This window comes from Hippopotamus amphibius, chromosome 2 (assembly GCF_030028045.1).
Source record: "Hippopotamus amphibius kiboko isolate mHipAmp2 chromosome 2, mHipAmp2.hap2, whole genome shotgun sequence".
Classification (NCBI taxonomy): Eukaryota; Metazoa; Chordata; class Mammalia; order Artiodactyla; family Hippopotamidae; genus Hippopotamus; species Hippopotamus amphibius.
In genome coordinates this window covers 213186428-213210012 of record NC_080187.1, presented here as the reverse complement: position 1 = coordinate 213210012, position 23585 = coordinate 213186428, and the positions used below count along the sequence as shown (strand labels likewise).

Here is a 23585-nt window from a genome sequence, read left to right as displayed (position 1 = left end):
AAAAAGAAAGCCCATGCACAGCACAAAAGACTTAACACAGCCAATAAAATAAATAAATAAATTTATGAAAAACAAACAAACAAACAAAAAACTGGAGGGGGAAAAAAGTTCTGGCAAGCCTAGAAAGAAGCAGAAGAATTCAATACAAAGTACTGGCAGTTCAGCAGGTCTCCTGGGAGCCAGAAGGGAAGGCCCCAGGTGGCTTTCTCTCCACATCACCTGGTGTGGAGCACTTCCCTGCTCCTCTAAGCCTATCTACTCTATGGTCTTCCCACAATTCAGCTTCCTCTGCTCCCCCAAAAACTTCACCTTGGAAATATATTTAATTGGCCCTATCTGACCTCCAACCTTATGAGACCTAGCAGTTCCAACCAAAACCAACTAGCTACAGACTCTCGACTCATTGTTCAAATTCTCAGTAGAGAGAAATGGTCTCTGGCCATCCAGTGAATTCACTGCTTTTGAGATAAATGCTGGTTCAGCCACTTCTGGGGTGGTAGGAAAATCTGCTCCCTGGGGGTCATGTTGGGGAGCAGTTTCTCTGGGAACTAAATGACATGTCTCCCTGAGGAGAGAGACGGGACAGGCAACTCTAGTGAAGACAGCTTCACACAAATCTCACTGGCTCCTTGGCTTCTTTCTTTTCTGTGGTAGCCCACATCACCTCCTGTGTGAACATCTTTGAAAGGGATGCTATGGTCCGGTGGGCTGGGTGGGGTAGGCCGGGGAAGGATAGAGGGCCAGGATAGGGAAGTGCTGGCGATATGGGGCTGGGGGAAATGAAGCCTAATGCTCACGATCAAAGCTAGAGAAATAAAGACCCACTGCCAAGTCCAAAGGTCAGGGGCAGAGTGGAAAATCGGACACAGAGCCAATGTCAGGAGCCAGCAGAACTGGAAAAATGGAAACTGGCCAGGAACAAGACCAGGCCCGGCGTGGTGGCTGCTGAGAATAAGCTGGCAGCAAGCCTAGCTTCACTGGCTCTCAATCTAGGCTCAGGCACGGAAAAGTCACAGTGAAGACAGGGCCTGCTGGGTTTAAGTCATATTAGGAAGGGAGAGGAGGAGAAACCAGGGTTTCTTAGCCCAGGTCCAAACCCCTCCTATGTTGTACACAAGATTGTGTGCATTTGTGCATTTTCTGAGATTGTTAAGGGGAACAGCGCCCCCAAAAGGGTTCTTTTAAGATTTGAATCTGATCACCCCGCAAGGACGATCACTGCGGGCTCTCCGCAGTCTCGGCAAAGGCCCAGAGCATCTGCAGGTCTCGGCCACCCTCCAAAGGGACAGAATCCCCCTGCCACGCGTGCCCCAAGCGCTCACAGCGGCGCTGCTGCCATCTGATGCTTCCGGGGAGGGCCGAGAACCGGGCCTGAAAGAGGATGAGCTTAGTGAACAATGGAGGATGAACAGACGGGCAGAGGGACAGATGAAAACAAGGAGTGTGATTTGTGCCCCTCTGAGTAACTGCAGGCGCAGCTCAAATGGGGACACCGACTGGCTCAAAGATTGACATGAGGTCTGCCCGCTTCCTCAAAATCCGTCTGTTTCATCTTACTGGGAAAACAAACGTATCCTTGCCCCTCTGTTTTGGGGTACGGATGGAGTTCCCGGAAGGGGCGCAGCTCCAGGACAGCCACGACGGCTTTTGTCCAACCTCCCTCAGGGCCTCCAAATCGCGCGCGCCCCCAAGAGCCATGATTTGGACTCAGCAAGAGGGCTCTCCGCTCCTCTCACAAGTCAATCGGCCCGCCCCTCGGCCCGCCCCCTCGGCCCGCCCCTCGGCCCGCCCCTCCGGGGATCGTGGCGCGCCGGCGTGACGTGGCGCTCGTGTCGACGTCGGTGCGCGCTGAGCCCGGAAGAGGCGCGGGCCGGGAAAGGAGCTGCTTTTCGCAGCTCGCACGTCTCTGTCTGCATGGCGCTGTGGCGCGGCTCCGCGTACGCCGGCTTCCTGGCGCTAGCGGTGGGTTGCGTTTTCCTGCTGGAGCCGCAGCTGCCGGGGTCGGCGCTGCGCTCGCTGTGGAGCTCGCTGCAGCTGGGGCCCGCGCCCGCGCCCCCAGGACCCAGCTCCCCTGAGGGTCGGTTGGCTGCCGCCTGGGACGCGCTCATCGTGCGGCCGGCCCGGCGTTGGCGCCGCGTGGCCGTGGGGTGAGTGCCTGCGGGGTTTGCCTCCCTGGGCCTCTCCAGGAGGTGCGGGCGCTCCGGGCCTCCGAGGGCCGCCTTGGCGAAGGTCAGGCGGCTTGGGAGCTGGGAGGTAGAGCAGAGGGTTCCCAGAGGCCCCCGGGAGGCCCCTCGGCGCTGGTGTCCACGCTGCCTCTTTGGCGAGAAGCGTCGGACGTCTTGGATGAGCCCCGTTCGTCCCTGCTGCAGGGACTCACCAGGCTGCTTTTTCCTCTCGGCTGGCCCTTGCGTCCTTCTCGTCTCGGTAGGACCAGCCCCCTTCTCTCATCGCCATAGGACCAGCCTAATAGTCTCTTGCAAATCCCGCTCAGCCTGATCCCTTAAAGTTCGAGCCTCTTTCATTCCAATCTGTGCTTCTCTGGCGGCTGTTCTTTTGCAGTCAGCGGTGCTTGGTCTTATCACTGGCGATACCCTCTTGCTTCTGAACTATATGAAGGAGTGGTCGCTGCCTTTATCTACCGAGTTTATTTCTTTAAGCCTTATTTCCCCTTCCATAATGCCATAGTCCTTCCTCAATGCCGTCGTCTGGAGACCACCATTCTACTGAAACTTCTCTCTGAAAGTTTACCGGAGCCTTGTTGATTTTCATATGCAACTCCCTCTTTTAGTCTTCGCTGTCAACTCTCTGCAGCCTTCCACGCATTAAGCACACCCCTCTCCTTGAAACTCTTTTCTTCCCCTGATTTCAGTGACATTGCATATTTAAGGGTCCTCCCAAATCACAGTGCCTCCTTTCTTTGTATTCCCTTCCCGCATGTAAGTAATTATTCCCCTCACACGAATTTTAGTTCTTGTCTCAGTTCGACTTTGAATGTCTTGCCATCACCTCAAAAGCGCCATACAAAAGCAGGTCTTCTGCCAAGTACTCTACTATTTCCTGTGAGTATTGAGACCAGAAAGGGTAAGGTAAAGCAGAGTTATCTGGAAGATTAAATAATCCATGTAATTTAGTATAGTGTCTGCTTTAAAGAGCAGACACCTAATGTTAGCTAGTATTTTGTTATATCAGCACATTTATTGTTTCTTCAGGTGTATCTTCTTTTACGGCTGCTTTCAAGTTCAGGCCCTTTCTCCTGCATCCTGATCAGCTTCTTAATAGCCCTCCCTGGTTTTGTGAGCATTCATTCAACAAATATCCATCAATTACATGGTGTGTGTCAGGTCTGTGCTAGGTTCTGAGGATACAGGGATGGATGAAGCAAGGTCCCAGCCTCATTGGTTGGACATAAATATATTCATTATTGTGTTTGTTTGCTCGGGCTACCATAACAGGATACCACAGACTGGGTGGCTTAAAAACAGGTATTTATTTTCTCACAGTTCTGTTAGTCCAAGAGCAAGTCCTCTCTTTCATACTTGCAGATGGCTGCCTTCTTGCTGTGTACTGGAATGATCTTTCCTCTCTTCATGAGCACTTCTGTTTCTTCCTCTTCTTAAACCAACACGGGTCCTATTGTATAATGGCCTCATTTAACCTTAATTTCCTCTTTAAATAGCCCCTATCTCCAAATACAGTCACATCTGTGGTTAGGGCTTCCATGTGAGTGGGGGGGGGGGGGGGACACAATGCTGTCCAGAGCCGTTATGGAAAGTGCTTTGCTGAACTAGTGGTAGAAATGAGGTAGCCTTGTGTCCCAAAGAAGAATTACTGATTCTTCCCAGGATGAGGTTTCGGGAAAAGCTCGATCTGCGAAGGTGGCAATCCATTTTCTATTGCTCCATCACAAATAACCCCCAAACTTAGTAGCTTAAAACAATGGCCATTTTATTCTCATTATTCTGAGGCTTGATTGGGCTTGGCTAGGCAATTCTCCTTTGGGGTTTCGTGCAGTTTCAGGTGGGTGATGGCTGGGACTGGGCTCATCTCAAGGGTTGATTGTTCTTGTCAGCCACAGCCTCAGGTGTTTCACCTGAACATCTACAGGTGGTTTCTCTATGTAGCTGTTTAGCTTTCTCACAGCAGGGTGACTGGGTTAGGGGAGGGAATTCCCCAAGAGGACCAGGCAGAAGCATTCATGTGTTTTATGACCTAACCTTAGAAGCACTTAGTGTCACTTCCACCATAGTCTCAGGTCCAAATGGTTTTAAGGGGAGGGGACGTAGAAAAACACCTGGATGAGAGGCATGTGAGCGTCTGATTTTAAAAAGAGCATGTGGGATGGAACATCTTGTGGCCATCTTGGAAAATATTCTTCTGCAGGGATTTGCATGGATCAGGCCCTGGAGAAAAAAAGAATTTCTCCACAAAAAGGTGGGGGAATGAGCCCACCAGGGCAGAGAGAACCAAATGTGAAAAGGTATTTGGCTTGTTTGGGGATAGCAGGTTGGCCCTGTGTTTAGGGCAAGCACCTTATGGTAGAGAGATGTCAAGAGATGACGCTGAAAGGAGCCTTTCGTATCACGGTAGGTGATGGAAAAGCCATAAAGGTTTATAAGCAGGTAAACGATGCTAAGTTCTTTGCAGAGGTGAACTGGTGGAATGTGAAATTTGAGCAGTGGTTCTAACCTGTTTGACTGCTTCATATTATTTTTGTGAGTAACAGACAGATTTTTAGCCTAAAGGTGGAAATGTGCAGGGAGCAGGTAGGCGCAGTACTTGTACCAGAATCTCATTTTGGGGGGAGTGTGTCTCTCAGGAGAATACACACACACATATATTCACTCTCTTTCACACACTCAAAACACACAATCTGACTCATAAAGAGGAAAGTCTTGAGACCCTGACACTAGTTAAGAGGCTGTAGAGCTTTTTCTTGTTTGCCGGTGGTGCTAAACAGGTGAGATTTGATAAGAGGTTGGATGTGGTAGAGTAAATAGAGGCAGTCAAAAATGACAGATTCTTATAACAAACAGCCTTATGTAGGCAGATACAGATATTGTCATCCAGTTTTCACAGAGCGTAAACTGGGGCTTGGAAATATTGATTTGCCCAAGATCACACAGCTGTCAAATGCCAGAGGTGCAGCTTAAACCCATTCCTGGCTCCAGGTTCGTGCCACATTGTTGCCATGAAGAGAAATTAAGAAAAAGGAACAAGTTTGTGGTGGAAGGTAATCAGTTTGGTTTCCTAGGAGGGGAAATGTACATTCCTGTGGAATTTTAGAGGAAGCTGAGCCCTCAGCTGCTGACAGTGAGAGGCCGGAGTTGAGGGGCATGTTGAGGAGCAGGGTTGCAGACCTTGGAGACGCCATCACTTAGCTTGAGGTCAGAGACTGGACAGCATCACCCAGGAAGAGAACGAGAAGGGGAGGTAAATGGCAAGGGTGGGATTCAGGGAGGCACTGCCCCGTAAGGAGCCGGGGAGGGGGAGGGGAGGGGCCAGACAAATAAAGGATAGGAGAGGTTTCAAGAAGATGGTCAGTGGCAAGCCGGCTGCAGCATCTTTCTAAACCGTGTGCGCCTCCCCTGCTTCAGAATTGGGTCCCTGGTCCTAAGGCTCACTGGGTGAGCGAGGAACCCCTCATCCTAGCATTTGTTCCCCCTTACCTGGCTTCACCCTGACCTTGGAAACCTGTCTTGCTCCTCTCCCCTGTTCAGTCTCTCCTGACTGGATCAGCATTCCTGTTGTGTCTAGACACAAGGTCAGTCCTCCACATCTTTGCTTGTGCATGCTCCCTGTGGATTTCAGTATCAGGTGAATCTGGGTTTGACTTTAGGCCCCTCCAGTCGTGGCCTTTGGAATGTTGGTGAACCCTCAGCCTCACTCTTCTCAGCTGAGAGCAGTGATGACTACTTCCCTGTCTTAGAACGTTTTGCAAATTGGCGTGGTCTGTCTGAAAATTTCTGCCTTCTTTCTCTGTCCAGAGCACCATCCAGGGTGTGCCCCAAGGACCACTGCTTCTGCCCTCTTGGATTTCTCCTCTCTATGGTTCTGTATCTTACAGCGATTATCATTAGCTCTCATAATATCTCAGGTATAGTGTGAAAGCTTGAAAGAACCTTAAACGTTTTAGATGATGAAACAGAAGGGAGGTGATAAGAACCACCATCCTTGTCTTTAAGGAATTTATGATCTAGAAGAAACTGTCCCTCCTTGCCACCCCACCCCTAGTCTCTGATAACATGCCTGGCAGCCCTGCCTTCCAGCGCCCTCTCTGCTAAGCACAGCCGCTTGTGTAGGCTTTCAGCATCTGTTGCTTCACTTTATCTTCCAGTTGCTTTATCTGTGTCTGTGTTTTCTCAAAACTCACATTGTAATCTTTTATACATTTCTTACTGAGCTGTGAAATTCTGCCCAAGTGTCAAATGAGCATAATTTTTTCTTCTGGTTCTTTTACTCCACCCCACCCCACCCCCCTTTTATTTTCCCTGATAATAAAACACCTTAGGTAATGTGCTTGTTTACATTTTAGATTGCTGTCAAATTGAAGTAAGTGCAGAGAAAGATTCTTGCTCTGGCTGAAGTATTATAAAATATAACTAGAAAGCATACGTAAAAGTACTTTGTTTAGTATCTGGCACATAGTAATGTACAATGACTTTTTTTATTTTAAAAAGCTACCAAGTAAATTTTTTCCTCTCTAAGATTTTTTCCTTCAGTATTCATGACATGATTAGGTGGAGGATGGAAGATGTTCCTATGATAGTTACATTGTTTTAACTCAGAATTAGTTCATTTGGAGTTTGTCTTGTGCTGCAAAATGTGCTGAAGGTTGTTCCTTTCAGTTTTGTGTTTTTGTAACTGCAACTTCCTCCATTCTCATCTTTTTTTTTTTTTTCCAGCAGATAACTGAGGTCATTATCTCTTTATAAAACTCAGTATAGATGTTTAAAGGGCAAACAGATAATAATGTACACTTTAAATCAATGTTTTCATTTTCTAAAACTGGAGGATACAAAGTCCCTTTAAAGTTTTGAAATGACACACTTGAATATTTCAGTATTTCATAACTTTTCCTTTTGGCCTTTTTTCTGTTTATCTGACAACGCTTTTTTTTTTTTTTAAGAACTTTTATTGAGATACAGTTAACAGACAATAAACAGCATATATTTAGAGTGTACTACTTGGTATCCCAATCTCCCAATTCATTCCCCACCAACCCTCCCCGCTTTCCCCACTTGATGTCCATAAGTTTGTTCTCTACATCTGTCTCTATTTCTGCCTTGAAAACTGATTGATTTGTACCATTTTTCTATAGTCCGCATATATGTGTTAATATACGATATTTGTTTTTCTCTTTCTGACTCACTTCACTCTGTATGACAGTCTCTAGGTCCATCCATGTCTCTACAAATGTCCCAGTTTCATTGCTTTTTACAGCTGAGTAATATTCCATTGTATATATTTACCACATCTTTTTTATCCGTTCATCTGTTGATGGACATTTAGGTTGCTTCCATGTCCTGGCGATTGTAAATGTGCTGCAGTGAACACTGGAGTGATTTCAATTTTCTTGAATTTACCAAGGCTTGATTTATGACCCAAAATGTGATCTATCCTGGAGAGTGTTCCATGTGCACTTGAGAAGAACATGTAATCTGCTGTTTTTGGATGTAATATCCTGTAGATATCTATTAAATCAAGCTCATTTATTGTGTCATTTAAAGCTTGTGTTTCCTTATTAATTTTCTGTCTGGATGATCTGTCCATTGGTGTAAGTGAGGTGTTAAAGTCCCCCACTATTGTTGTGTTACTGTCGATTTCCTCTTTCATAGTTGTTAGCATTTGCCTTATGTATTGAGGTGCTCCTGTATTGGGTGCATATATATTTATAATTGTTATCTCTTCTTGGATTGACCCCTTGATCTTTATGTAGTGTCCTTTCTTGTCTCTTGTAACATTTTTTATTTTAAAGTCTATTTTATCTGATATGAGTATCGCTACTCCAGCTTTCTTTTGATTTCCATTTGCATGGAATATCTTTTTCCATCCCCTCACTTTCTGTCTGTATGTCTCCCTAGGTCTGAAGTGGGTCTCTTGGAGACAGCATATATAAGTCTTTGTCTTTTGGTTGGTGCATTTAGTCCATTTACATTCAAGGTAATTATCGATATGTATGTTCCTATTACCATTTTCTTAATTGTTTTGTTTTTGTTTTTATAGGTCCTTTTCTTCTCTTATGTTTCCTGCTTAGAGAAGTTCCTTTAGCATTTGTTGTAGGGCTGGTTTGGTGGTGCGGAATTCTCTTAGCTGTTGCTTGTCTGTAAAGCTCTTGATTTCTCCTCGAATCTGAATGAGATCCTTGCTGGGTAGAGTATTCTTGGTTGTAGGTTCTTCCCTTTCATCACTTGAAATATATCATGCCACTCCCTTCTGGCTTGCAGAGTTTCTGCTGAGAAATCAGCTGTTACCCTTATGGGAGTTCCCTTGTATGTTATTTGTGGTTTTCCCCTTGTTGCTTTTAATAACTTTTCTCTGTCTTTAATTTTTGTCAGTTTGGCTACTGTATGTCTTGGCATGTTTCTCCTTGGGTCTCTCCTGCCTGGGACTCTCTGCGCTTCCTGGGCTTAGGTGGCTATCTCCTTTCCCATGTTAGGGAAGTTTTCAGCTATAATCTCTTCCAGTATTTTCTTGGGTCCTTTCTCTCTCTCTTCTCCTTCTGGGACCCCTATAATGCGAATGCTGGTGCATTTAACATTGTCCCAGAGGTCTCTTAGGCTGTCTTCAGTTCTTTTCATTCTTTTTTCTTTATTCTTTTCTGCATCAGTGATTATCACCATTCTGTCTTCCAGGTCACTTATTCGCCCTTCTGCCTCAGTTAATCTGCTATTGGTTTCTTCTAGTGTATTTTTCATTTCAGTTATTGTGTTGCATATCTCTGTTTGTTTGCTCTTTGACTAATTCTTCTAGGTCTTTGGTATACTTTTCAATCTTTGCATCCAGTATTTTTTCAAAGTCTTGGGTCATCTTCACCATCATTATTCTGAATTCTTTTTCTGTAAGGGTGCCTATCTCCTCTTCATTTAGGTGTTTTTCTGGGGTTTTAGCTTGTCCCTTCATCTGGTACAAAATCTTTTGCCTTTTCATTTTCTCTGTCTTTCTGTGGCTGTGATTTTCAGTTCCACAAGACGAATACTGCTGAAACTGCTTGATACTGCTGTCTGTCCTCTTGTGGAGGAAGCTGTCTAGGAGGCTCCTGTGTGCTTCCTGATGGGAGGGACTGATTTTGGGTAGGGCTGGGTGGGTGGAGCTCAGTAAGACTTTAATCTGCTTGTCTGTCAATGGTGTGGCTGTGTTCCCACCCTGGTGGTCGTTTGGCCTGAGGCTCCTTAGCACTGGAGCTTACAGGCCCTTTGGTGGGGCTAATGGTGGACTCTGGGAGGGTTTACGCCAATGAGCACTTCCCAGAACCCCTGCTGCCAGTGTCCCTGTTTCCTCGGTGAGCCACAGCTGCCCTCCACCTCTGCAGGCAACCCTCCCAACACCAGCAGGTAGGTCTGGTTCAGTCTCCTATGGGGTCACTGCTCCTTCCCCCTGGGTCCTGGTGAGCACACTTTTTTGTGTGCCCTCCAAGAGTGGAGTCTCTGTTTTCCCCAGTCCTGTGGAGGTCCTGCAATCAAATCCTGCTGGCTTTCAGAGTCTGATTCCCTGGGGATTCCTCCTCCCGTTGCTGGACTCCCAGGTTGGGAAGCCTGATGTGGGGCTCAGAACCCTCACTTTAGTGAGTGGACTTCTGCGGTATAACTGTTCTCCAGTTTGTGAGTCACCCACCCAGCATTTATGGGATTTGATTTTAACGCGATTGCACCCCTCCTACCATCTCATTGAGGGTTCTCCTTTGTCTCTGGATGTGGGGTGTCTTTTTTGGTGAGTTCCAGTGTCTTTCTGTCGATGATTGTTCAGCAGTTAGTTGTAATTCTGGTGCTCTTGCAAGAGGGAGTGAGTGCACGTCCTCCTACTCTGCCATCTTGATCCTCTCTCCATTCTCATCTTTAAAGAATCACTCTATTTAAGATCTCAGCAGAACTGATATGGAGGTGATGTGTTTGTTGAAGTCAGTTTTCAAGTCGTTATTTCCAAAAATGGGCATATCTCTCAGTATCTGAACTTTTGTTGTCCAGACTCAGGACCCAAATCTGTTGGGATACATTTTCTAGGTAGGGCTGCTTGGTGGAAATAGTGCCCCACACTATCCAAACTCTCACTATCTGAACCTCAGGAGCCTTTTGGAGTCTGAGAGCCAGGGGTGTGTGTATGCCTGTTACAGTTCTACCCTTCAGACATCTAATGTTGCATCCAGTAGAAATAAAGGACACTCTGTGTGAGGTGGGATTGAGACCAGTTTACAAGGTATGTTGCCCCATCGTCATGTACGGTGTAAAAGGAATATGTTTTAAACATACCATTAAGAACCTGGCACGTGTATGTCAGTGTGCTTTATGTGCTGAAAGGTATACTCACTCTTAGAGTATGCTTTTCCAGTTGACCAGAGTAATTATATATGTTCAATATATAATTTTATATTATAAAAGAATAAGACTTTTAAAGAATAAGAAGACTTGAGTATTTAAGTTCTGTGTGGTAGGCGAAAACCTTTCCCAAAACTTGGGATTCATAGGGGAAGAACTAATAAAAGAATCTTTATGATGAGGGTGTAATCAGTTTTGTGTCTCGAGGGATGTGTCTCTTCCTTGCCCTTGTAAACCTTCCTTAAATGATGTAAATATGTAGCTCACATGAGAACCTTTTAAAAATTGTTTGCTAAGTTCTAAAAGTAATACATGCTTCTAAAAATTAGAAATATATCCGATGAAAAATAAAATTCCTCTCCCTCACCACACTCTCGTTCCTCATCTTAGAGTTGGCCACCATTAGTAATTTGGTGATCAAGAGATTTTTAAAGGAGACTAGAAGGGAAACATTGTAGTTATATAATATATTATATATTGATATTATACACGAAAATCCAATCCATTGGGCCTTCTTCATTGATGAGTTTACCTTCTGATTTCAGAGCTACTCAGAATTAACCTGGAAGCACAGCCACCCTTGTCACCAGAAGCTGTTTCAGTTGGTCATCCAGCCCAGTGGGCAGGGATGGCAGAGGCAGGAATAAAGGTGCCCAGGGGGGAGGGCGCAGAAGACCACATCTAACTACCCAAAGTATTTGGAACTTCTCTTTTAAGGAATGACTTTTAGCAAAGAAACACTGAACATGTAAGGCAGAACTTTTCCATGCACACATAGGAGGGGCTGTGCCAGACAGCCTTACGTGTGCTTTATAATTTCTGTAGCACCAACCAAGTGATGCTGCACTGGCTTCTTACAGCCTTTAAAGTTCATGGATCGGTCCAGTGAACACCTGCCAAGTGATGAGTTGTTATAGGTTCAGGTGCACCTAAGTCTTTAAGGCACCACTCAGCTCTAAGAGTTTCATCTGGGAGTATTTAGACATTTATGTATTTAGTGTATTTTACTACCATCCTAATGTGTCTTTTGAGGGAAGGTGGCATTTGACCAAAACTTTTATTTTGCTTACTCTGCAGCAAGCATGTATTATGTACAAGCATGTACTCCTAAGCATGTATTAACTTATATAATCTTCACAGCAGCTCTATGAGTTAAATACTTGTGTTATACCATTTTATAGATGAGGAAACCAAGACAAAGAGAAATTAAAGTGACTTGCCCAAGGGTGAATCCAGACAGTTTGGCTCTGCCACCATTTTCTCAGAAATGCTAAATTTGTGTTATCATGGTACTTTGTTCTAAAATGCTGAGCACCTGTCTTCTCTCTTTGTAACTAGTGTAAAAGTTTGCCAAACTATTGCCAAGAATCCTGTGTTCTGATCCTAAGACATACATCTAGATAAAGTAATCCTCCTTCTGCCATATGCTATTTGCTTTGCAGTTCAGGTTTCAGATCCACTTCATCTGTTTTTCTGTTTGAATACAGGCCTCTGAAACATTTCCCTGTTGTTAAATACAAAGTAGTTGCCCCAGTACTTCTTTCACACTGTCTCTTCCTTCCTTCCTTCCTTCCAGAGTCAATGCATGTGTGGATGTGGTGCTGTCAGGGGTGAAGCTCTTGCAGGCACTTGGCCTGGATCCTGGGAATGGGAAAGATCACACCGAGCTGCATTCGAGGGATGAACTAGAAGAAGCCTTCGTTCACTTCATGGGAAAGGGAGCAGCTGCTGAACGCTTCTTCAGTGATGAGGAAGCTTTCTATGACATTGCCCAGATTGCATCAGAGTTCCCAGGAGCCCAGGTCTGTTTAACAGTGGTAAATTAAGGTAGGGTGAGAAAAGACACTTTGTATGGTCTCCAAAAGCAATCAACCAACTTTTTTCTCCAGTTTGCCCCAAGAGGGTGATTGTTGGGAATCCAGTTCTGTAATGTGTTTCTCGTTTTGGAAAACTGTATATCTGACCTTCCTTTAACTCTGCTGTTTCTAGTCAGTTCAATTCAGCCAACATTTATGAAGCATATTTACTAAAATTTTGGTTCTGGGTTATCCATTAAATTGCTCTTTTTTGTGTGTTACCCAAGTTTAAGGTAGGATATCTACTCCAAACTTGTTTGCATATTGCTTAGCTGATAACTTGTAGTAATCTTAATATGGCTGAGTCCTTCCTAAGCAGAACAAAGCCAAACCCACAGAGAAATAGTTCTAGCCTTTGCATGGGAACGGGGCATCTGGATCCTCACCTCTGCTCTGCTGGTCCAGAGCAAGTTTTCTCATCCTCAGCACTATTGAAATTGGCGGCTAGATAATTCTTTGTTGTGGGGATTGTCCTGCACATTGTAAGATGTTTAGCAGCATCTCTGGCCTCTACCCAGTAGGTGACAGTCTCACTCCTGCTCTTCCCCAATTGTGACAGTTACAAATGTCTCCCGACATGGTAGAATGTTTCCAGGGTTAGGGAGAGGAGGGATGGATGCAAAATCACCTTGGTTGAGAACCGCTGGTCTAGTTTGGTGGCTCTCCAACCTGAGTGTGCATCAGAATCTCTTGAAGGGATATTGAAACAGATTACTGAACCACACTTCCAGAGTTCCGATTCAGTACATGCGGGGTGGACCCAAGAATTTACCATTCCAGCAAGTTTCCTGGTTATGTTGATGCTGTTGTTCTGAACACCTTGTTCTGAGAACCATTGGTCTACAGGGCAGAGCATGTCAGAGAGAGAACTTAGCGGTCCCCAGGCCCACCTGGTGGTCATGAACAAAGCCCTGGGCCTACATGGTCCAGACCTGCCTCAAGGCTCTCACACCTGCTGTTACACCTGCCCTCACACCTCTTAAGGTCAAGTTTTGGTTGCTTGTTTAAGCATCTCTCCACCCCACCGCATCGCATCCCCAATTCTTCTTACCTAAAATCTTCCTTTGGCCCGTCACCCCAGTCTCGGTGTACTTCTTACTGGGGGGAGCTCTTAATGACTTTTTTAATTGGTAGCTTTCATAGACCATTCTTTATGACCACTTATTTTGATAACTATTAAGATTTTAAACTTTTTTTTCCCCTTGAAGCCGCCCATTTGAACATTAGAAATGGGCACGGGCATGACCCAGCTGAATTTCTAAAGGAGACAGCAAGCTGTTAAAACTTCAGTTACAGTTCATTTCGACAGCTGAGTTTGGTAATGAGATTCTGACTTTTTTTTTTTTCTTTTTTTTTTTTATAATTTCCTTTGTGGTCACGCAGCACGGCTTGCAGGATGTCAGTTCCCCCAACTGAATCCTAACCACTAGACCACCAAGGAGCTCCAGAGATTCTGATCTTTTATGAAAGAATCTTGATAGTTCTCACAAGATGGCAAGTCTACTGCTTAAAAGTCTTTAAAATTGTAGTATTTAAAACACCAATTTGCCTTCTATTCTAGTCTCTTCTGTCTTTTGTTTCATAATGCAAACTTTTTTTCTACAGAAATTTTATCTAGCTTTTACATCATCTAAATTATTTCTTAACATTGTAAAACCTAAAACGTGTTATTTATCTTCCACTAGTGTGACACTTCATTTGGTGCCTTGTCAAACTCCCTTAAACTATAAGGCAGATTGATTGATAAACAGCAGTTAATAATATTATATAAAAACTCTAAAATCCACTTCATAGAATCTTAATGTTTCCCCCAAGATTTTTAGTAAATTCTTCTAGCCATCATAGTAAATGAAAAATTAAAGTTAACATGTTAAAAGGCCAAATTTCAGCCTGTCACAGAAAGTTTTAAATTTATCTGTAGAAAGCCATTACTGTCCCACATAAATCCAGTGATGGGTCAACACAAACCTTGGTTGAGCTGAAAGTGATGTCTAGCATCTAGAACTGAGTTATTTATTCTGTGCCTCTGCATGGGGCTGGGGACTAGGAATGTGAGGTGGTAGCACTCCTCCCAGGCAAGGCTGTGGATGAGGTTTCTCAGTTTTCATAATAGAGCATCAGCCTTATTTCCTGCTTGTCAGGTTTCCAAGGCACGTGAATCCATCCTTAGCACAATGGAATACTGGCCTTGAACTATCTGCTCTTCTGCTCTAGGTCCTCAGCTGAGAGAGGTGGTACTTAGGAGAAAACATAGTCCTGTGTTAGAGCCCATTACCTTTAGAATTTACTCCCCTTAAGCTCTTAATATTTCCTGACGCATCAGTGTGTTTCTTCCTTTCTCAAAATCTAGCAACAGACATTTACTGAGCACTTATTGTAAGAAGACAGTCCCTGTCCTGAAGGAGCTAGACATGTCCCCAGATGACACTAGCTCAGGTGGACAAGGGCTGTAGTGGAGGTTAGTTCTGAGTATAGGGGTGGCGAGTAGCAAGGGATCTGTAATCCTGTCTGGAAGTGGGGTTGTGGAGGCAGAGGTGGCCCTGGGAAAAGGGTGACAGAGACATTGCAGAAGAGGTGATGCTGCAGCCGATACTTGGAAAGGGATCAGGGACTTACTGATGAATGACGGGGGCAGGCATCCTAGTCAAAGAAAGCAGCATGTGCCAAAGGCACAGAGACAGGAGGGCAGACAGAGAGCCGCAGGCACGGGCGGAAGGGAGGAAAGGAGCTGAAAGTAGAAAGGAGAGCAGGGGACAAATAAAGGCCCGTGTGCCTCACTTAAGAGTTGGACTTTATTCAGAAAGATGCATGCACCCCAGTGTTCATAGCAGCATTATTTACAGTTGCCAAGAGAGGGAAGCAACCTTAGCGTCCATCAGTAGATAAACAGATAAAGAAGATGTAGTGAGAGAGAGAGAGAGAGAGAGAGAGTGTGTGTGTGTGTGTGTGTGTGTGTGTGTGTGTGTGAGATGGAATATTACTCAGCCATAAAAAAGAAATTTTGCCATTTGCAGCAACATGAATGGACTTGGAGGGTATTATGCTAAGTGAAATAAGTCAGAGAAAGACAAATGCTGTATGATATCACTTATATGTGGAATCTAAAAAATACAATAAACTAGTAAATATAACAAAAAAGAGACTCACAGATAAAGAGAACAAACTAGTGGTTACCAGTAGAGAGAGGGAAGCAGGGGGGCAATATATGGGTAGGAGATTAAGAGGTAAAACTGTTAAGTATAAAATAAGCTACAAAGGTATATTGTACATGTGGGGGATATAGGAAACATTTTATAATAACTATAAATGGGGTATAGCTTTCAAAAATTGTGAATCATATTGTACACTTGTAATTTATGTAACATTATATATCAACTATACCTTGATTAAAAAATTAAGAATTGAGGACTTACTTGGTGGTGCAGTGGTTAAGAATCTGCCTGCCAATTCAGGGGACCTAGGTTCAAGCCCTGGTCTGGGAAGATCCCACATGCTGTGGAGCAACTAAGCCCATGCACCACAACTACTGAGCCTGCGCTCTAGACCCCATGAGCCATAACTACTGAGTCCGCGTGCCCTGGAGCCCAAGTGCCACAACTACTGAGTGCACGTGCTCTAGGGCCCAAATGCCACAACTTTGAGCCTGCATGCTGAAACTGCTGAAGCCTGGGTGCCTGAACCTGTGCTCCACAACAAGAGAAGCCACTGCACTGAGAAGCCTGTGCACTACGCTGAAGCCTGGGTGCCTGAACCTGTGCTCCACAACAAGAGAAGCCACTGCACTGAGAAGCCTGTGCACTACAACGAAGAGTGGCCCCCACTCGCCGCAACTAAAGAAAGTCCACGCTCAGCAACGAAGACCTAAAAGCAGCCAAAAAAAAAAAATTGAGTTGGATTTTAGTTCATTGTAGTATGAATGAACTAAAGTGATTTTCAGGAAGAGACTGAAATAGTCATATACTCATTTTAGAAGGATTACAGTGCAGCACATAAGGTCTATCCGTGCTTGTCATGTTTCCTTTTGTTTCCTTTATCTGTTCTGGCTGCCTGGAAGCTCAAGGCCAAATTTGATCTACAGTTAAGGCAACTACACTAATTTCCAACGGTAGCAATTTGTTTTTTCACGATTCCTTATAACTCATTGTCTACTAACCTGTGGGGTTAATGTTTTTATTAACCTCATCTGTGTGTACTTGTAAAGTTACCTCAAACATTTTTTGGAAAAAAATGGACTGTAAATTAATTCAATAAATCAAAACATTAAGCTTGGGTAACATAATTACCCAACTAAAATACTATCTAATAACCTTGAACTGTCTTACAGCACTATGTAGGAGGAAATGCAGCCTTAATTGGACAGAAATTTGCAGCCAACTCAGATTTAAAGGTAAGTCAAATTCCCAGCTTAAAACCTATGTCCTTCATTAGTGTTTCAGTAATTTTAGGGGCAAGAATGAGTATCTACCTGAGCCTACCCTGGGGCTCTTGTTAGGAGTATAGTAGTGGAAGGAGAAGAATGGTAGCTAATGCTTTCCAAGTGCTTACCGTGTGTACAACACTGTCTCTAGTGCTTGACGTAGATTACCTGGTTTAATCCCTGCAGCAACCTATAAGGCTAGTTGGTACTGTTGTTGGTACTGTTTTGTCTTGCTTTCCACATGAAGCTTGAGGTATAGAGAGATTCATGGCTAATAAGAATTCGAACAGTTCTAACCTAGGACCGTGTGGTCCACGTTCTTGAACACCTTATTATGTAACGGTTAAGAGTTCTTGGGCTCTGGAGTCAGTGCCTGAGGCTGGGGATTGTGCAGTGATGAGAGAAAACTTAGTTGGCTGTTCTGTGAGCCTGGATCAGTGTTGAAGAATGAAGGCCAATAGATGGGGGTCGATAGGGACGCGGCTTCAAGTGTTAAACCACTTGGTTTAAGTAGAATTAAAAATTACTGCCATGTTCAAAATCACATCTGGGTGAGAAGTTCTTTTGCTACAAGTGGAATAGGTCTGAGGAGGAAAGACAGCAAGGAGGTTATTGCTGTTGTCTTGCTGTAGAATGATTGAGGTTTGGATGGCATGGCCAGAAGAGGAGAAACATTCTATCCAAAGCCTACTAAAGTGGAATCACTTGGTGCTAGACCATACGCGGGGATGAAGAAGATGGGTTTAATTTAACAAAGGTGATTCTTAAGTAGTTAAATTTGAGAAGTGCAGAATAGATGTGGCTACTGACAATAGAGAGGGAACCATAAACAGTTCTCAGGGGCACAGAATCAGAAACCCAGAGATGGACCCAGAAATACAGATAAATCATCAACAGTTTGAGGGGAAAAAATTCATATGGAGCCACACTGTACACCAAGAGATGGCTGTGCTTAGATGTGGAGAGCATGTTAAAGTGTGAATGTTCACATTTTCATAAGAATTATAGTTTTCATAAAATATTAGAGTGAGAAATTAACAGTTATTATCTTTATAGATAGTAATTAACTTCCAAACAGAGAATATTAGAAATTCCAGGGCTGACCTTTGGAAGTATTACCAGTTAATGGATGGAAGAGAAGAAAAGATCAATCATAAGCTCATTAGAGAGAACCCAGGCCCTTCCCATCAGAATCCTAGGCATTCATATGTTCCTGAAAGGCCACACCCTCTTGACCCTGAGAAGTAATTCTGGCCCTGGAAGTCCTGGGTTAGATTGACCTTTCAATATTGCCCTCCTCTGGGACCAGTATTTGCTGTTGGTCTCTGGAGAAACTGGGCCTGAGACCAGTCCAATTTGAAAGCATTCTGGTTTTTGTTGTTTTTTTTTTTAAGTGGCCTTGGTAAAAGACTGAGGAAAGAAAAGGGATTTCTATTACTCATTCTGCTCAGCAATCTGACAAAGTAAGGTATTATCACCCTTTTAAAGATATGAGGCTAGAGAGATTACGTAATGTGTTCAGGGTCACCTCAACTAGGAAATGATGGAGCCAGGATTCAAACAGTAGGTTCTGCCATGACCTCATCACCCTGTACTGCTCTCTCAGAGAGATTCAGTTTAACGTGCTGAAATGCTTTTCTACATGGACCAAGTGATCATCTGAGAATAACCGCAAATTAAAGACAAGGTATTTTCCAAAGGCAATAATAACTTTTAAGACTTTCATAGTTCTTACTGTATGCCAGGCACTGTCTTAAGTGCTTTACATTATATTAACTCATTTGAGCCTGACAGTGCCCTATAAGGGAAGTCTGTTATTCTCCCCATTTTGTAGATAGGGAAAACGAGGCATGGAGAAGTTAAAACTGTTCAAGGTCACATACCTAGTAAGGAGTAGAGCTGGGATTTGAACCCAAGTAGTCTAGCTCCACAGTCCATGCTCTTTACAGTCAAGCTGTGTTGTCTCAGAAATAGACCCTGTTGAGTATAGTAAAGGCAAATTTAGTGGAATGGTGAAATAGAAGCCAGATTGCAGAAGAGAGCAGTGTCGTTAAGAAATACATTTTGGAATTTAGCCAAGAATTAGTAGATGTTGGATCTTGTCAAATGCTGCTTTTGTGTCTGTTGAGACGATTGTGTGGTTTTGTTTTTTACTTTGGTATGTGGTTATTACATTGATTTTCAAATGTTAAACCAACCATGTATCCCCAGAATAAACCTCACTTGCTTCTGATGTATTACCTTTTTTTATATCGTTGGATTCAATTTGCTAAAATTTTGTTTAAAATTTTTACATCAATTTCCCTCAGAGATATTGGTCTGTATCTTTCTTTTCCTGTGTGTGTGTCTGGTTTTAGTATCAGAGTAATACTGACCTTATAGTTTGTGTAGAATTGGTATCACATCCTCCTTACGTTTGTAGAGTTCACCAATGAAGCCCTCTAGGCTTGAAGGTTTATTTTGATTTAATAAAGAGAAATTCTGATTTTCTATTTCTTGAATGGGCTTTGGTAGTTTTATCTTTCAAGAAATTTGTCCATTTCATCTAAGTTGTTGAATTTATTGGCATAAAGTTGATCATAATGTTCCCTTATCCTTTTAAGGTCTATAGAATCTGTAGTGATGTTCTCTCTCTTTCCTGTTACTGGTAATTTATGCCTTTTTCTTTTTTTCTTTTCCTTAAGTTTGGCTATAGGTTTATCAATTTTACTGATCTTTTCAATAAATAATGAGCTTTGTTTCACTGAATTTTTTTCCCTGTATTTTTCTCTTTTCTATTTCATTGGTTTCTGTTTGCTTTGAATTTAACTTTCTTTTTCTAGTTCCTTACAGTAGTAGCTGAGGTCACAGATTTGAGACCTTTCTTTGTTTTCTGATATAGGGTGTTTAGTGCTGTAAACTTCCCCTTGAGTACTATTTTCACTGTATCTCACAGATTTTGATACTTATGTTTTTATTCAGTTTTATTCATTCAGTTCAAATGCTTTCTGATCTCCCTTTGATTTTTTGAGATGAAGTATTTAATTGCCCATCTATGGACTATTTAGAAGCGTGTTAGTTTCTAAATATTGGGAAGGTTTCCAAATATCTTTGTGTTACTGATTTCTGTTTTAATTCTGTTGTGATCAGAGAATATGCTTCTCTGATTCCTATTAAATTTATTGAGACTTTTTTATGACCTAGAATATAGTCTATCTTGGTGAAGTGCAACGAACACTTGAAAAGTACGTATAATTTTTCTGTTTTGGGGTTGAGTGTTCTGTATATAAATGTCAGTTAGGCCAAGTTGGTTGATAATGTTGTTCAGGTCATCCATATTCTTACTGATTTTCAGTCTACTTGATTTATCGAATACTGTTGAGAGAGGGGTATTGACATCTTCAGCTATAATTATGGACTTGTCTGTTTCCCTTGCAGTTCTATAACTTTTTGTTTCATGTATTTTTAAGCTCTGTTATTACATGCATAACTCTTTAGAATTGTTACATCCCCTCCATGACTTGATCCTTTTATCATTACCAGGGATAAAGGAAATAATTTCGTAATATTCTTTGCTTTGTAATCTATTTTGATTAAAATAGCCATTCCAGCATTGAATAGTGTTATCGTGATATATCTTTTTCCATCCTTCTGCTTTTAACCTATCTGTATCTTTATATTTAAAATGTGTTTCTTGTAGGCAGCATATAGTTAGGGCTTGCTTTTTAATACACTTTGACATTTCCTGTCTTTTAATTGGGGTGTTTAGACCATTCACATTTAATGTGATTGTTGCCATATCAGATTAGGTTTAAGTCTGACACCTTGCTACTTGTTTTCTTTAGTGGTTGCTTTAGGATTTATAATGTACATTTTTAGCTTATCACAGTCTGCTTTCAAGTGATATTATTAAACCACCAGATAGAATGTAAGAACTTTACAATAGCATACTTCCATTTTTCCCCTCTAGTCTTTATACTGTTATTGCCATATACTTTACTTCTAGATAGGCTGTAAATCTCACACTATGCTGTTAATATTTTTCTTCAGTTAATTATCTTTTAAAGTCATTTAGATAATAAGAAAAAGATCTGATATACTTATCCAAAGTTACCATTCCTGGCATTCTTTTTGTTTTCCTTTTAAAAAGAGTTTTATTGAGATATAATTGACATAACAACAAACTGCATATATTTAAAGTGTACAGTGTGATATTTTTCTCTTATTAGTCATCCATTTTAATTTATATTAATGTATATGTGTCAGTCCCAATATTCCAATTCATCCCCCCCCCCCCCCCCAAACCACCCCCCCCAACACATGTCTCCCCTTGGTGTCCATGTGTTTGTTCTTCATTCCTTTGTTTAGATCAATATTTCCATCTGGTATCATTTTCCTTCTGCCTGAAGGATTTCCTGTTTCTTGTAGTGTGGGTCTGCTGGTGATCAATTCTTTCAGATTTTATATATCTGGAAATTCTTTGAGGCTAATTTGCAGAGGGATTTGTAGGGCTTACTCAGTTTTTTTCCTCTTTCTGAGGGATCACTGTCCTTTGTTGCCCAGTGCCCAAATGTTTTGAAAACCATTATTTCGTATATGTTATCTGTTTTTTTGTTGTTGTTTCAGGCAGGAGGGTAAATCTGGCCCTTGTTACCTTATCTTGGAGGCTAAAATTCTAGCCAAGAATTAGTTGAAAAGAAATAAAATTATAGGGGCAAGACTTTTCAGAATTGGCAAATAGTGGGGGGCATGTGTGAAGGAGAGGGAGGTGTGTTTTCACTTAGAAGCTGGGATCTTAGATGCCTAAAAATGCCTCTGTACAAACAAGCAGTTAATTAGCAAATAGAAATGCCTTTGGAAGCTTCTGAGTGGGGCACATTAAATCTGAAATGGCGACCATCATCTCTGAGGACTTTCCTTTGAATCCTGGTCCAAGCCCTCGTGGTTCAGTGGTTTTGAGTCTGTTAGCCTGGTCGTGAATGGGGCCAGAGCCAGCATGGCAGAAAGAGCAGCAGGTGTGAAGTGGCTTCTAGAAAGAAAAGCCAGGAAGAGGCCCAATTTGGAGTTGAAGAAGAGGTTTTTAAAAAGTTGCAGCACACCTCCCCCCAAAGTTTCTGAATTGAGGTGCTCTTGAATTCTTCTGTTTGGAAGACTCTCTTGTTCACAAAGCAGCTAAGTATAGAAGGGAACCTGACCCCACAAGTTAGGTTCACCTGATTGATTAGAGTATCGTGATCCTCAGCTTCTTTTCTAGACTGCGTAGAATTCAAACAGTTGTTTTCATCTGGCACCTTTGAGCAGACAACATCCTGTATCTGTTTGCCTCCACAGGATGTGAGTCAGTAAAGCAGAGAGAGAAAGTGAGGTACAGTACGTCTTAGTCTGCTCAGGCTGCCCTGATGACAAAATGCCATAGACCAGGTGGCTTAAACAACAGAAGTTTATTTTCTCACAGTTCTGGAGGCTGGAAAGCCCGAGATCACACAGTTCCAGCAGGGTCTGGTGTCTGATGAGAGCTCTCTTTCTGGATTGCAGACAGCCGCCTGCTTGTGTGTCCTCCCATGGCCTTTCTTTACCGGGTGTAGTGGAGAAAGATCTCTCTCTCTCTTCCTTCTCTTCCAAGGCCACCAATCCTGTTGAATTAGGAACCCACCATATGGCCTCATTTACCTCATGAAAACCCTATCCAGATAGCAACATATTAGCAATTAGACTGCAACATGGGGACTTAGGGCTAGGGGGCAGGGGCTTGGGTGGAGGGGGTGGGCACAAACATTCCATCCCTTACAGGGTGCATGGGATTCAGCAACAGCACAAGTACCTGTGTAACGTGTGTGACGTGGGTCTTTTGGCAGCCTCTCATTTCTGGGCCTACGCCTTGGTAGTAGCCCCTGTAGTCCATACCTCCCAACCAAAAGCTTTCAAAATTGGATTTGGAGTCCAGTGTGTTGTTGAAATGAATAGAAGTGCTGGATGTACCTTACTGAACAGATTCCATGGGACAAGGGACAGATCTCCTGATAGACTTCATATTGCTTGTCTCCAGGTTCTTCTTTGTGGTCCGGTTGGTCCAAAGCTGCATGAACTTCTTGATGACAATGTATTTGTTCCACCAGAGTCGTTGCAGGAAGTGGATGAGTTCCACCTCATTTTAGAGTATCAAGCAGGTAAGAGGAAATGAGTAAGTAATGGTGTAAGACGGGTTAGAGGGCTTTGTGTTGTCAGATGAGGGTGTGACTGTGCTAGCAGTTTATCTTTGTAAATTGGCAAGATCCTGTTCTTACCTTACCAGTGGTTTCCTGGCCCCTGGTTCTTCTGAGCTGGTACTGGCCATTGTCTCAAGGGAGAGTGATATAGAGTATTACAACATTGAAGAAAAGTCCCAGATCTGCAAATATAATTGATCTGAAGCCAAGAGACATCAGGGTATAGGAAAGCAGGCATCTTGAATAAAAACGAAAATGTGTTAAACACACATACATAACGTTTTTCTTTATTACTAAGAAGAGAGAAGGGCAGGTAACATCTGCTGAGCTCTGTGCTGGGTTCTGCCCTGAGCCTTTCTGGCCAGCTGTTTCAAGCTGTTTAGGATTAATTCTAGGCCTCTGGCAAACTTCCTTTGAAACATTTTATTTTCCCTTGGATGTGTAAGTGGAAGTTTTGTATTTAGCAACACATATTATTTCCCACTATATAATGTTCCAATGTTTATAACTGCAAATCCAGCCCAGCCCACCCCACCCCACCCCGTCTATTTTTTGTTTTATACAGACTACAGATCTAATTTCTGAGAGAATCCTAAAT

The 23585-nt window shown here is 43.0% G+C and overlaps 1 protein-coding gene across 4 annotated transcripts in view; it reads left to right on the top strand.

Moving 5' to 3' along the window:
- The first annotated feature begins 1864 nt into the window (after window positions 1–1864).
- ADPGK (ADP dependent glucokinase) overlaps window positions 1865–23585 on the top strand; it is a 30402-nt gene continuing 8681 nt past the window's right edge. Inside the window, exons 1-4 of one of the 4 annotated variants that reach the window (XM_057723247.1) lie at window positions 1865–1962; window positions 12106–12331; window positions 16710–16772; window positions 22828–22948. In XM_057723247.1, the coding sequence (XP_057579230.1) occupies window positions 12239–12331; window positions 16710–16772; window positions 22828–22948 (277 nt within the window). In that variant the 5' untranslated portion in view covers window positions 1865–1962; window positions 12106–12238. Of the gene's footprint in view, window positions 2148–9323; window positions 9552–12105; window positions 12332–16709; window positions 16773–22827; window positions 22949–23585 lie in introns of those variants that run through there. The other 3 variants (XM_057723243.1, XM_057723245.1, XM_057723246.1) reach the window with 3 other exon arrangements.